The sequence below is a fragment of the Myxine glutinosa genome, chromosome 1, assembly GCF_964187855.1.
Source record: "Myxine glutinosa chromosome 1, kmMyxGlut1.1, whole genome shotgun sequence".
Classification (NCBI taxonomy): domain Eukaryota; kingdom Metazoa; phylum Chordata; class Myxini; order Myxiniformes; family Myxinidae; genus Myxine; species Myxine glutinosa.
The window spans coordinates 247,136,082-247,150,625 of record NC_136261.1 but is presented as its reverse complement, the minus strand read 5'-3'; the positions used below and the strand labels follow the sequence as shown (position 1 = coordinate 247,150,625).

The 14,544-nt window shown below is 49.3% G+C and overlaps 2 protein-coding genes and 1 long non-coding RNA gene across 3 annotated transcripts in view; 2 read left to right on the top strand and 1 right to left on the bottom strand.

The window, feature by feature from the left end:
• Positions 1–12,184, top strand: part of LOC137436199 (uncharacterized) — a 33,972-nt gene extending 21,788 nt beyond the window's left edge. Inside the window, exons 4-7 of the mRNA XM_068129941.2 lie at positions 6,325–6,381; positions 6,582–6,675; positions 9,154–9,294; positions 9,426–12,184. Of these exons, the coding sequence (XP_067986042.2) occupies positions 9,261–9,294; positions 9,426–10,906 (1,515 nt within the window). The 5' untranslated portion in view covers positions 6,325–6,381; positions 6,582–6,675; positions 9,154–9,260 and the 3' untranslated portion in view covers positions 10,907–12,184. The remainder of the gene's footprint in view (positions 1–6,324; positions 6,382–6,581; positions 6,676–9,153; positions 9,295–9,425) is intronic.
• The window catches only part of LOC144894068 (uncharacterized), a 247,101-nt gene that overhangs the window by 153,400 nt on the left and 79,157 nt on the right, over positions 1–14,544 (top strand). The gene's annotated exons all lie outside the window — the stretch shown is intronic.
• Positions 1–14,544, bottom strand: part of LOC137436167 (uncharacterized) — a 149,736-nt gene that overhangs the window by 92,406 nt on the left and 42,786 nt on the right. The window lies entirely within an intron of this gene.

The window sequence follows — 14,544 nt, the reverse complement described above, 5'->3', positions numbered from 1 at the left end:
GCGCCAAATGTTGAGGCATGTTTGAAAGCAGTCAGTACACTGGGCATTCCGATCAGATGTGTGTGGTACTTTGAGAGGATGTGCTGTGTAGTCCAATCCCCATCGATTGGCTGTGATTGTTTTTGTGAGCTGAAAAACTGTTTCGCAACTTCGAACACCGTCTCAATTATAGGCGATCGTGACAGGTCCATAATATGCTTCACAGCCTTTACATCAAGAAATGTATCACTTTCTGGATTCAGTGCAACAAGTGCACCAGCAAAGTGTGAGCTCCGCTCGCTGAATCTGTGATCCATCTCTCCAAGCACTGAATCAATAGTGTTGTGGTGCAGTCTCTGAAGTTCTGTTTTTTCGTCATCATCTCTGTGTCCTGTCGTTCCCATAACGACATACTCATCCATATTTGTGTTCGCTTTGCGTCTCCGTTTGGGGATCGCGGGTCTCAGTGATGCGCTGGCAGCCGTGGCCATGTCCCACCCCTTATTAAACTCCTCGTCAATGAGCAAACTACTTCCTCAAATGTGACCTGATGCAAATATAACCAACAGGGTGTGTTTTTTTCTTTTCTTATTTTTGTTTTTATTTCATTTCATTTAGCGAAAATATTTTCACTTTTAATATGATAAATATAAATTAATTAATAAAACGCAAAGTTTGGCGCCAAAGTATTGGCCTGTGGGGGGGGGGGCATGGCCCGCGAATGCCCCCCCCCCCATGACGCCGACCCTGGAGCCAGGTCTCAATTTCTTCCATGGAGCAGTTTCAGAGATATGGATGTGCGAGGTTTTTACAAGATGGCGCCCGCATGCACGTCTTGGTACCAGCACACACATGCACGTCTCAGTACGAGCACACACATGCACGTCTTAGTACGAGCACACACATGCACGTCTTGGTACGAGCACACGCAGGCATGTCTATGTACGATCACACGCAGGCATGTCTATGTACGAGCACATCACATGGGCACATTAATTTATTTAACGCACAAAAGTCACTGTGATATAGCCAACGTTTTCGAGGTGAAGGTACAGCCAAGCACAGACATACAGACACACAGACACACACACAATGAGTGGGTGACAGCAGCCGAGCACGGCACCGAAGACTTGCAGGACGATATTGTGGTGCTGTGCATACACGACTCGATTGCCAGAAAGGTAGGCCACAACGCGTTGGGACAAACAAAGAGTCTTTATTAAGAGCTCGCACTTCAGCACTGGGCGGGCTCTAAGCTCAGTAGCTTAGAGCCCGCATATATGTCCCGAAGCCAAGCCTTGCCCCCGGGCGTGGCCGATCGGTCGAAAGGCGGGGCATGCGTTTTCGTTCCCAGCCTGGACGCTCGTGCCACACACTGGTGCGTGGAATTATTGTCCCTTGTGCCCGCCACACGCGCCCCCCCAGAATTCCCGTGCACCTGAAGGGTGAGTTTGCGGGGAAGCCGGATGACCTGGCTGAAACGCCCCCTGGCGATGCGTGCATGGCTGGGGGGTAGCGGGACGGCGGGGCTGGGGGGTGCCGGGGTTCCGACCGCTAGGGGGCGGCCTCGACGCGGAGGCAGAGCTGCTTGCGGGGGGTGGTCCAGATCGAGGTGGGCCGGCTTGAGGCGGTCCACGGAGATGCGATCCGGGGCACTGCCGATGTCGACGGTGAAATATTTGTCCCCGGTCTCCAGCACGCAGAAGGGCCTGTCGTACGGGGGCCGCAACGGTACCCGGTGGGCGTCGTGCCGGACGAAGACGTACTCCGCCGTGCGAAGCTCTGGGGCGACATGGGAAGACGGGCAACCGTGGTGTGCCGTCGGCACCGGGGCGAACCTCCGGGCGGTCTCCTGAAGGGCGGAGCGCCGCGGACCAAGGAGCCGTGGAGTCGGGGATGAATTCGCCCGGTACCCGCAGTGGTTGCCTGAAGACCAGCTCCGCCGAGGACGTGCGCAGGTCATCCTTGGGCGCCGTCCTGAGGCCCAGCAGGACCCAGGGGAGCCTGTCGGCCCAGCTGCCATTGCGTAGGCTGGCCCGGAGCACGGCCTTCATCGAGCGATGAAAGCGCTTGCACAGGCCATTGGCCTGGGGGTGGTAGGCCGTGGTGCGGTGTAGTTTTACACCGAGCCTTGCGCCACCACGGCCCAGAGCTCCGAGTTGAACTGGGGGCCGCGGTCGGACGAGATGTCCGAGGGGGCACCGAACCGGACAACCCAAGTGGCGATGAAGGCTTGCGCCACATCAGCCGCAGACGTCGCCACCAATGGGACGGCCTCCGGCCACCGTGTGGTGCGGTCTACCATGGTGAGGAGGTGGGTGAACCCCCACGAGGGGGGCAGAGGTCCCACCAAGTCGACGTGCACGTGGTCGAACCGACGCTCGGGCACCGCAAACGGGGCCAATGGGGCCTGGGTGTGGCGGTGGACCTTTGCGCGCTGCCACGCGAGGCAGGTCCTGGCCCAGTCGCGGATGTCCTTCCTGAGGCCATGCCAGAGGAACTTCGCTGCAACGAGCTTCTGGGAGGCCTTCGTGCCCGGGTGGGACAGGCCGTGGATGGCGTCGAACACTGGGCGCTGCCAGTCAGCGGGCACGATGGAGCGAGGCCGGCCGAGGGAGACGTCGCACAGGAGGGCCGCGCCCACGGCATCGTTCGGCACCTCGGTGACGCGGAGGCCCATGACAGCGGTCCGCAAGGCCTGTACGCCAGGGTCGGCGGTCTGGTCCTCCGCCATCCGGGCATAGTCGATCCCGAGGTGGACCGCGTGCGCGACGGACCGGGAAAGGCAATCCGCCACCAGGTTGTCTTTACCCGCCACGTGACAGATGTCCGTCGTATACTAGGACACGGCAGAGATGTGACGCTGCTGCCGTGCCGACCATGGCTCGGCAACCTTGGCCATCGCGAACACAAGGGGCTTGAGGTCGACGAAAGCCGTGAACGGGTGGCCCTCCAGCAGATGGCGGAAGTGTCGGACCGCCAGGTGGAGCCCGAGCAGCTCACGGTCGAAGGTGCTGTAGCGGCGTTCGTGCGGACGAAGCTGCCGGCTAAAAAACGCCAGCGGTTGCCAAGCACCACGCACCCACTGCTCATGCACCACTTCCGCCGCGTAGTCCGACGCGTCGGTGGTGAGGGCGATCGGTGCATCGGGCGCCGGGTGTGCCAGCATGGTGGCATTGGCCAAGGCCAGCTTTGCGCCCGCAAACGCCGCGGCCATCGGCTCCGACCAGGCGATGTCACCTTTGCCCGGCTTGCCCCGGAGGGCCTCGTGCAGGGGGCGGAGGAGCCGGGCGACGTGGGGCACGAAGCGGTGGTAAAAATGTACCATGCCCAGGAACTCCTGGAGCCCTTTGATCGTGCGGGGTCGCGGGAAATCCCTGACCACCTCCACCTTGGCCGGTAAAGGGACGGCCCCGTGCCTGGTGATGCAGTGCCCCAATAAGTCGATGGTGGCGACTCCTAAACGGCACTTTGCGGGGTTGATGATTAGGCCATGCTGGCCCAGGCGTTCGAAAAGCGTGTGGAGTTGGAGCAGGTGCTCCTCCCGGGACGCGCTCGCGACTAGGATGTCGTCCAGGTAGACAAAGAGGAAAGGTAAGTCGCGCAAGACGCTGTTCATAAGCCGTTGGAACGCCTGGGCTGCATTCTTCAACCAGAAAGGCATTCACAGGAACTCGAAGACGCCGAAAGGGGTGATGACGGCCGTCTTCGGGACATCGCCCGGTTGTACGGGGACCTGGTGGTAGCCCCGGATGAGGTCCACCTTGGAAAACACGGTCGTGTTTGCCAACCGGGCGGAAAAGTCCTGGATATGCGGGACTGGGTAGTGGTCGGGTGTGGTGGCATCATTGAGCCGGCGGTAGTCCCCGCACGGCCGCCATCCCCCGCCGGGCTTCGGCACAATGTGCAGAGGAGAAGCCCAAGCGCTGTTGGATCGCCGTACGATCCCCAGCCGCTCCAGCGTGGCGAACTCCGCTTTCACCACGGCGAGCTTCGTGGGTTCGAGTCGGCGTGCCCGGGCGTAGATCAGCGGCCCGACCGTGGGTATATGGTGCTCCACCCCGTGTTTAACGGCCACCGCTGAGAAGGTGGGCCGCGTGAGGGCCGGGAAACTGGCTAGGAGGCGGGTAAAGTCGTCGGCTGCCGGAAGCGTGCAAACTAAACTTGCTGGGACGGAACCTTCCAGCAAGCCGCTTGGCAAGCCGCTCAGTGAGCCGCTCGGTGAGCCGCTCAGTGAGCCGCTCAATGAGCCGCTCAGTGAACAAGCGAGCGAGCTGAAGGTTTCGGCCTGGATGAGACGTCTGCGCTTCACGTCGACCAACAGCCCATGCGCACATAGGAAGTCTGCGCCCAGCAGGGTCATTGGCACGCTGGCGGTCACGAACGACCATTGAAAGCGCTGCCCTCCGAACCGCAGTGAGAGGCAACATTTCCCGAATGTGCGGATGGGTGTACCGTTGGCGGCAAGCAAAGTGGGGCCCCGGCCCGTGGCTTGCTTGTCGGACGTGGAGGCAGGGAGCACGCTTACCTGCGCTCCTGTGTCGCAAAGAAAACGGCACCCGGACAATGTGTCCATGATGAACAGGAGGCTGCCGGAATGGCCGACGCTCATGGCCGCAAGTGAGCGCCGGTCGTTTCCCGACCTGTCAAAAGAACACGGCGGGCGGCACGTTTTAGCCTTGCGGCCGAACCTGGCATGGTAGTTGCACCAGGTTTGCGGCGGTGGCCTCCGCGGCGGCCGTGTTGGTGGCGGTGGTGGTGGCGGCGGTGGTAGTGGGCGGGGCATAGCAGCGGCCATGAGGGAAGCAGGGGGCGCTGGAGCCTCCACACCGGGAGCCACTACGGCAGCACCGTACACCGACCGCGTGTCGCAGGCTGCAAAATACTTGTCGGCCTCTCCAGCCAGGGCGCGGGGTTTCGTTAGTTTGGAACCGGCCAGCGCGAGGCGCACCTGTGCAGGTAGCTGGCGGAGGAAAAGTGCGCGGAACAAGAAATCCGGGCGCTGGTCTCCAAGCAGCGACAGCATGAAATCCATCCGGACGGATGGTCGTGTGTCGCCAAGGGCGGGAAGGTCCAGGAGGCGGTCGGCCCGTTCAATCTCCGTGAGCCCGAACGTGGCGAGGAGGAGATGTTTGAGCGCCTCGTACTTGTCGCCCGGCGGGCGCCGAAGGATGGACACGACTCGGGTGGCAGTGCCGGGCCCGAGGGCGGCGACCACGTGGTTGTACCGGGTCTCGTCCGCCGTGGTGCCTCGGAGCTGAAATCGAGCTTCGGTCTGCACGAAACCAACGTCGGCTTACGCTTCCCAAAACTCGGGGAGTTTGACGGCGACGGCGTTGGTAGCCTTGGCGCATTCGGGGGTCAGCAACGGCTGAACCAATCGGGGTCACCAGTGTGGTGCTGTGCACACACGACTCGATTGCCAGAGAGGTAGGCCACAACGCGTTGGTACAAACAAAGAGTCTTTATTAAGAGCTCGCACTTCAGCACTGGGCGGGCTCGGGCTTAGAGCCCGCATATATGTCCCGGGGCCACGCCTTTCCCCCGGGCGTGGCCGATCGGTCGAAAGGCGGGGCATGCGTTTTCGTTCCCCGCCTGGACGCTCGCGCCACCCACTGGTGCGCGGAATTATTGTCCCTTGTGCCCGCCACAATATAATCGTTATTATCGACACGTAATGTGAATGTTATAGCATTTACAAATAAGTTTCATTTTAAACAAGAACAGTTAACGTTCTAAAACAAGCAATTGTGTTTGTATATATTAAATCAGCGGAGGTTTTCTGTCCATCTGTGTCTGTCTTTCCGCCCATTGGTTGGCCAGCTGGCCTAACTCCACCCACAACGACGTCATTATGAGGAAGGCTGACTCCACCCACTGGCATTTCGATTTTCAAGCAGTTTTCATTAAAAAAAATAAACTTCCGGGAGCATGCGAGGTAGCGCTTCGTTCCTATACACCGCCCGAAAAATATTTTGGTTTAAAGAACATCTTAACGTTCAAAGAAGGTGTTTTTATTCCGATCTCCAGATTCGGCTCATAGGTGCGAACGAACAGCCGTGTGCAGTTAACCTCATATTGGTTTCTCTTTTATTTATTTTCCTTGAAATTGCGAGGTGAGCGTCCTCTTCACCCTCGTTTCGATGCGATGTCGTGTTTACAGCGCTTGGTGTACTTTTAATTGCCACGTGGTGTGTGATCGTTTGGGCGCAGGCCCATGGTACGTACGTGCTATCGTTACGAAGTATAGATGCAGTATTGCCATTGGTATGTTTATCCGTGATGTGAGACTGGGTCCAAGTGCGGTAACGGTAATCCATCTTCTGGTGTTTGTGCTTCTTTTAGGCCTTGGATAACAGTGATCCATTCGAGGTCGAAACAGACACCTATCCCTTGCCAGAGGTAGATGCTGCCTCACCTTCCAGCTCTCAGGTCGTTTTCACGAGACTGGAGCGATTGATGATAAATATAGTTTGATTTTCTTTGAAAAGTGTTTTTATGACCAGCGTGGTTACATTTTGAGAAGGATGTTCCATTTCGCACTTTGAGCGTGCCGAAAGGTCTTTGGAAATGAGTGTTCTAATTGTTTCATAACTTTGAAGGTTCTGGTCCTGTTCGTGCAAAACACCGATATACCTTTAAACGAGTGTTGGTGCGAAGAGGATGGTGTCAGACCTGCACAACGATCCGTAACAGGTGTGTAAATCGGGATGTAAAAAGTTAATAATCTACACTTCTACATAATAACACGTTTGTTACTTGGGCTTTTTTTTTTTTTTTTGCAAGTTTGTTGATCACTGGTTTGTGTGTTTGTGTGTCAGCTCACTTATACTTGACTACAGGTTACAGTTTTTAACTGATCTTCACAAAACTTCACCAAATGGTAAAGTTCATGGTCCGACAAACTCATATATATTTTTGAGGTCAAAAGGTCAACAGGTCAACATAGGCCAAAGGTCAACCACTTAAAACATTTTTTTCCGAAAATCCTCAATTTTCATCCGATTGACATGGAATTTGAATGTGATTTTCATATCGGCTAGCTGAATTCAACCACCAACAATTTTTGAGATCAGCGTAGGCCAAAAGCTCAACATAGGTCAAAAGTCGACCACTTTTTTTCAAATTTCTAAAATCCTCAATTTTCATCCGTTTGACTTGAAATTTGATTAGGATTTACATAGCTTACTGAATTCAACCTCTAACTATTTTTGAGATTAGCGTAGGCCAAAAGGCCAACATAGGCCAAAGGTCAACCACTTTTTCAAATTAATAAAATCACCAATTTTCATCGGATTGACTTCAAATTTGAACAATATTTTCATATCATCTGATTGAATTCAACCACCAACTATTTTTTTTTAGGAGCTTGGCCAGAGAGGAATCAGTAGAACACAGAAAGACTACCGACCTGCCTGCAGAGAGAGTGAAAGGCCCTCAGAATCAGCTTCATCAAGGGAGATGCCAATGATTCTAAAAGATTTGGTTTCTACAGCATGAAGGTGAGTGAGGGGTGAGGCAGGAGCACCAGCCCAGAGGGGAGAGCAGTACTCCATCAAGTTGTGGATGAAAGCCTTGTTTATGGTGAGAAGCTCAGTCGTGACAATAAAGAACTTCACACGACGGAGGATGCCCAGTCGGCGACTGCCTTTGGAGGCCAGCTTGGAAATGTGGTTTTCCCAGGAAAGATCATGGCAGATAGTGCGACCCAAAAGCTTGAGTGACAGCGGGTTTTCCAAATGGTCTTTACAAAAAGAAATTGTGAGGGTGTGAGATTTTCAGGATTGAATGACATGTTCCACTTTTTTGACCAGTTTGTGATTTTATCCCGTCTGCAGAGAGTGAAGAGGCTGCTGCCTGTCGATCTCAGCGTTGAGATAAGTAGCAGCAGAGGGTGGAGTCATCAGCAAGAAGACAGAGAGGATATTTCAGAGAGTTGCACAGCTCATTAATGAATACCAGAAAAAGCACAGGGCCCAGAACACTGCTTCGAGGAACTCCAGCCTTAACAGGAAGGGGAGATGACAGAATTACATTCAGGGCCACACGTTTACTACGACTGGAGAGGAACTCCACAAGCCATGGGTGGAGATTTCCTTGGATACCATAAGAGGAGTGTTTGGTGAGCAGAACAGGGTGACCGAACGTATCAAAGGCACGACATATGTCAAGGGAGACGGCTCTGATTTCCTGTTCAGCATTGAGGCCTCAATCCATTGTTGAGACAGCAGAAGCAGCATGTGCAAACTGGAGTGGCCTGGTCTTAATCCAAAATGATGATCACAGATCAAGCCTTTGGAGACTAGGAAGGATTTATTTATTATCAGAAGCGATGATGGATTCCATGACCTTGCTGATTATAGGGAGTAGGCTCATTGGTCTGCAGTTGCAGGGATCTGTTTGCACCTTTTTTTTGTAAAGCGGTAACGTTGGCTGATTTCCAAGCAGATGGCAGATGACCTTGAGTAAAAGAGAGGGTGAAGAGACCAGAGAGAGAGAGTGTGATAGCACGGCAGAGCAGGATTTGGGGACCCGTGAGCTGATGCTGTCTGGGCCAGTTGCGGAATCAGAGTCGAGAATTGACAAACTTCTCCGCCTTGTTGGGAGAGAAGGGCACAGAGTCTGGGACCAGCTGGGTATGACTGGTTAAGGTGGGCACAGAGAGCGATGGGTTTGGGACACAACATTTTGAGGCAAACACGGAGTTGAGGCATTCAGCTTTTTCAGGTGCAAAGTCAGGTGTGTGGCCGTATGAGGTAAGGGAGGGCATGGAAGGGGAACAAACAGCAGAAACAGATTTGACCAGATGCCACCAGGACTTGGAGGAGGGAGACAGGTTTGAGAGTTCAGTCTTCAGAGTAGAGTGGAGTTAATTTTTTCAATCTTTATTTTATTTAAATTGATTTAAATACTTTAACCCTGCTGAACACAAATGGCCTGCTTGTTCGTTCTACGAACCTCCAGTTTAGCAGTACTTGAACATGTGAAATAGGGTGGCGTAGAAGACGACTTCAATTGCGCTTAATATCCGGAATTTTTCTTTTAACCAATCTCAAACTTCATTATTACATTAAAATTGAAGTATACATTCCATGAAGTAACATGTTCTATGAACTCTCAAGATGGTTCTCCATCTCATTTCCCTGCAAAAGACTGACCCTGACTTGTACACAGGTGATGTCTATTCTGTAAATGTAGAAGGCAGACAACACAACAACGATTTATCTGTCACAGAAGATTCAAAATGTGCTTCTGCAAAGGAAGGATCAGATGGTATTCACATGACAATTGGAAGTGAATCCTGTTTTGCAACTGGTGAGTGGAAACGTAAAAAATTAACAGACAATAATTTGTGTTGAGAAAATATATAATTTTCGGAGAAGTGTTAAATATTTTGCATTTTGATTTTGACAAAAAAAAAGGAAATGTGTTCTTTGTTTCTGTAGAACAAACCAGAAGAAATTTGGGACAAATAAGGTCCAGTCGCAGCTTGACAGTGAGGAAGAAGCCTTTTTTGAAAAGAAAATCACGAAATCAAGACTCCCTTTCTATAAAATACAAGTGCATGTCTTGCCCTCGCAACACAAATATTGGTGTTAAATTAAACAAACACAATAAGCGTCAAAAAAAGCGAATCTTTTGTAAGTGTAATGTGTGCAGAATGGATTTTGCTTCAATGAGTAACATGAAAATGCACAGGACGATACACACTGGAAAACGCCCCCACAAGTGCTCTGTCTGTGATAAAGATTTCTCTTGGAAGAGCAGTTTGAAAAGGCATATGAAGATCCACACAGGAGAGCGTCCACACAAATGCTTGATATGTGATCAAGGTTTCTCTGAAAAACACGAATTTAAATTACATTTGAGGATCCATACAGGAGATCGCCATCACACATGCTCGATATGTGATAAAGGTTTCTCTCAAAAAGGCGGTTTGAAATTACATATGAGGATCCATACAGGTTTGCATCCTTACAAATGCTCCATTTGTGATAAAGGTTTCTCTCAAAACAGAGATTTGAAATTACATATGAGGATCCATACAGGAGAGCGACCTCACACATGCTCGATGTGTGATAAAGGTTTCTCTCAAAAAGGCAGTTTGAAATTACATATGAGGATCCATACAGGAGAGCGCCCTCACACATGCTCGATATGTGATAAAGGTTTCTCTCATAAAGGCTATTTTAAATTACATTTGAGGATCCATACAGGAGAGCGACTTCACACATGCTCGATATGTGATAAAGGTTTCTCTCAAAACAGAGCTTTGAAATTACACATGAGGATCCATACAGGAGAGCAACCTCACACATGCTCGATATGTGATAAAGGTTTCTCTCAAAAAGGCAATTTGAAATTACATATGAGGATCCATACGGGAGAGCGTCCTTACACATGCTCGATTTGTGATAAAGGTTTCTCTCAAAAAGGCAGTTTGAAATTGCATTTGAGGATCCATACAGGAGAGCGTCCTTACAAATGCTCGATATGTGATAAAGGTTTCTCTCATAAAGGCAGTTTGAAATCACATATGAGGATCCATACAGGAGAGCGACCTCACACATGCTCGATATGTGATAAAGGTTTCTCTCAAAACATTGATTTGATATCACATATGAGGATCCATACAGGAGAGCGTCCTTACAAATGCTCCATTTGTGATAAAGGCTTCTCTCAAAAAGGCAGTTTGAAATTGCATATGAGGATCCATACAGGAGAGCGTCCTCACAAATGCTCGATATGTGATGAAGGTTTCTCTCAAAAAGGCAGTTTGATATTACATATGAAGATCCATACAGGAGAGAGACCTCACAAATGCTCGATATGTGCTAAAGGTTTCTCTCGAAAAGACAGTTTGATATCACATATGAAGATCGATGGAAGAGAGCTGAAATCTGAAAGACCAGGATATGAAAAATGATGTGAAGTGGTTTTCGAAATTGAAGAAACCTGAAATTGTACCAGTGATAGTCGGAGTAACAGGGAATCCGGATGATCAAGAAAACCCTAACTGAGTACTTAAAAAGCATTCCAGGGAATATCACGACAAACAAACTGCAGGTGGAGGGTGTCAGAGGTTCTGTGAGAATTCTAAAACGAGCCCTTGGAACAAAACTATGAGAATGAAGTTTCACAAACTGGTTCATGAATAATGATCCTTTACTGAAAAAGGTGGAGATTTTGAATTCTGGGAGAACTTCCTCCCACCTCATAAAACCCGCATATGGAGACAACAACCAACAATACCATCCTTACAAATGTTTTATTTGTGACAAGGATTTTATTTCTCAACGAAGCTTGAACTTCCGTCGTGCAACCCACGCTGGAGTGCTCACATAAAAAATGCTCTCACTGCGGGAAAAGTTTTGCTGATAAAGGTTTGATAAATTCACATAGCATTACTCATGCTGGGTTGTACGTGCCCTCTTTGTAAGCGATCCTCAGCAGTAGGCAGGGTATTCAGTGAACGAGTAAGGAGAAAGCAGTCTTGAAAACGTACAGCCCTTTGGGTATATACAGCACAACTCCTCTAAATACCATCTGGAACCCCTGACAACCAGCCAGCACCCCACACCCCTTGATGAAAGCCATATGGCTGGCTGTCACCAGAATGTCCACAACAATGACTGCAAATTGCTGCCAAAAGACAACAAGAATCTCAACATTCTAACCCCATCTGCTCAAGTTTTAAGAAAATGGCAGCTTATTTAAAAAATGTAACATTTATTTATTAGGTTCTCCATATTCTCATAATAGAGAATTGTTGAAAATCTGATGCCAAAAACTCAAATGGTAACAGAACGTAATCTCTCAATCTGATCTTGGATCTCATTGTGCTTCTTTCACGGTCTTCGTTCGGTTGCCAGTTTGTAGTTATTGTCTGTCCTTGCCATGTGTCCAGCCAAGTTCCATTTGAGTTTTTTGATTGTGACCAGTGTTTAGGAATTTTGTTTTCTCTCTGATTTAGTTGTTTTTCTTGTCCCCTTTTGGTTTTGCTCAGATGGCATCTTTGCTTGGCAGTTTGAACACCAATGTATACTAAATCTTTGCTGTAGTCCATGTTTCATTGCTGTGTGTGATATTGGGAGAACACCCTTGTTGTAAAATTGTTTATCAGAAGAAGACTCCTGCCTTTGTTTTTCATGAAACTTGAAGTTGTGAACGGTTCCACAATACAGGAATGTCCTCAAAGCACAAATGCACTGTCTGTGTTATTACCCTCGCCAGAGGAGAGGGTATTGCATTTGAGGCAGTTTATTACTTGGAGTGGGGGGGGGGGGGTGGATTTTTTGCAAGTTTGTTGATCACTGCGGTTTGTGTGTTTGTTTGTTTGTTTGTGTGTTTGTCCGCTCATTTATACTTGACTACAGGTTTTAGTTTTGAACCGATCTTCATGAAACTCCACCAAATGGTAGAGTTCGTGGTCTGACAAATTCCTATATATTTTTGAGGTCAAAAGGTGAAAAGGTCAGCATAGGCCAAAGGTCAACCACTTTTTTTCAAATTTCTAAAATCCTCAATTTTCATCTGATTAACTTGAAATTTGAATAGCATTTACATATCGGCTAACTGAATTCAACCACCAACTATTTTTGAGATCAGCGTAGACCAAAAGGTCAACATAGGCCAAAGGTCAACCACTTTTTTTGAATTTCTGAAATCCTCAATTTTCATCCGATTGACTTGAAATGTGAACAGGATTTACATATCAGCTTGCTGAATTCAACCACTAAATATGTTTGAGATCAACATTGGCCAAAAGGTCAACATAGGCCAAAATTGTCAATTTTCATCCGATTAACTTAAACTTTGAAAACGATTTGCATATCAGGTCACTGAATTCAACCACTAATTGTTTTTGAGGTCAAAAGGATGCTCCACTGAGTGCCATTCTGCTATGTTCTGTCTTGCCAAGTGTTGCTCGATGAGTCATTTTTCGTCTGTCTGTCTGCCTGAGCATGATATCTCAGATAGTTGAGATATTCAAAAACATATGTGTATATATATATATATATATATATATATATATATATATATATATATATATATATATACACATATACATATACACAGTTGCATATATAGGTTAAAATACATTTACTTCGACACTTCTACAATTTATAATGTAAATACATTTACATTATAAATTCCTACCCATAACCGTGGTCACATTCTGGACCTCGTCTGCTCTACTGGAATAATTTTGCACCATCTCTCTGGCTCTGACCTCACCCTCTCTAACCACTTAGCCATCACTGTGACCATCAACATCCCCACCCCAGCACCAAGGCATTATCGCACTATCAACTTCCGTAAGCTAAACGCTCTTTCACCTACCTCATTCTCATACACCCTCTCTGAAAAAATGTCCACTTCTCCCTTCGTTGACCTCCACACCCCTTCTGACCTCACTGACTACTACAACCACACTCTCTCCTCCTGCCTTGACCAGCTTGCGCCTATAAAAACCAAAACAGTTTCTTTCACCCATTCTGCTCCCTGGTTTAACCCTGAACTCCGCCTGATGAAAACTCATGCTCACCAACTTGAAAGACTCCGCAATAAAACAGGTCTCACAATTCACTCCCAAGCCTACAAGGACCACCTACAACACTACTCTCAAATTATCCACTCTGGCTCTGGAAACCCAAAAGCACTCTTTTCTACAATAAACAAACTCCTCAGCCCCCTGAACACCACCACCCAGTCATTCACAGTAGACAACTGCATCTCCTTCCTTTCATTCTTCCAATGCAAAATTGCCAACATCTACAACAGCTTAACCACCACCGCACCCGCTCCCCCTCAAACTACCTGCCCCCCCTTATCCTGCCAACCCCTGTCTCACTTCTCCCCGGTCTCCCCGACTGACCTCTCTGAATTCCTCATAGGAATGAAAACTGCCACCTGCACTCTTGACCCAATCCCCTCCAGCTTTGTCAAGGCCTCCCTTCCTGCTCTCTCTCCACTTATCACTGCAACAATAAACTCCTCCCTGTCTACAGGCATCGTCCCACCATCCCTCAAAATTGCTGCTGTTACCCCCATTCTGAAAAAACCAGGACTCAACCCTGACACCCTAAATAACTTCAGACCCATCTCCAACCTACCCTTGTGTCAAAAGTTTTGGAACGCGCTGTAGCCACTCAACCTAAACATCACCTCTCTGCCAATAACCTGTATGAAACATTCCAATCCGGATTCCGCTCCAACCACAGTACTGAAACTGCTCTCCTCAAAATCACCAACAACCTTCTCCTCTCCTCTGACGCTGGCAACCTCAACATTCTCATCCTCCTCGACCTCAGCGCCGCCTTTGACACCATCAATCACACCATCCTCCTCACCCGACTTGAAACCACCTTTAACATTACCGGCACTGCCCTCTCTTGGATCAAATCATACCTCTCTGACAGACGCCAGTTCATCTCCATCAATAACTGCAAATCCCCCACTGCTCCCCTCCCCCAAGGTGTTCCCCAAGGTTCAGTTCTTGGCCCCCTCCTCTTCATCCTGTACCTGTCCCCCCTTGGTCACTTAATCCGCCGTCATGGTCTC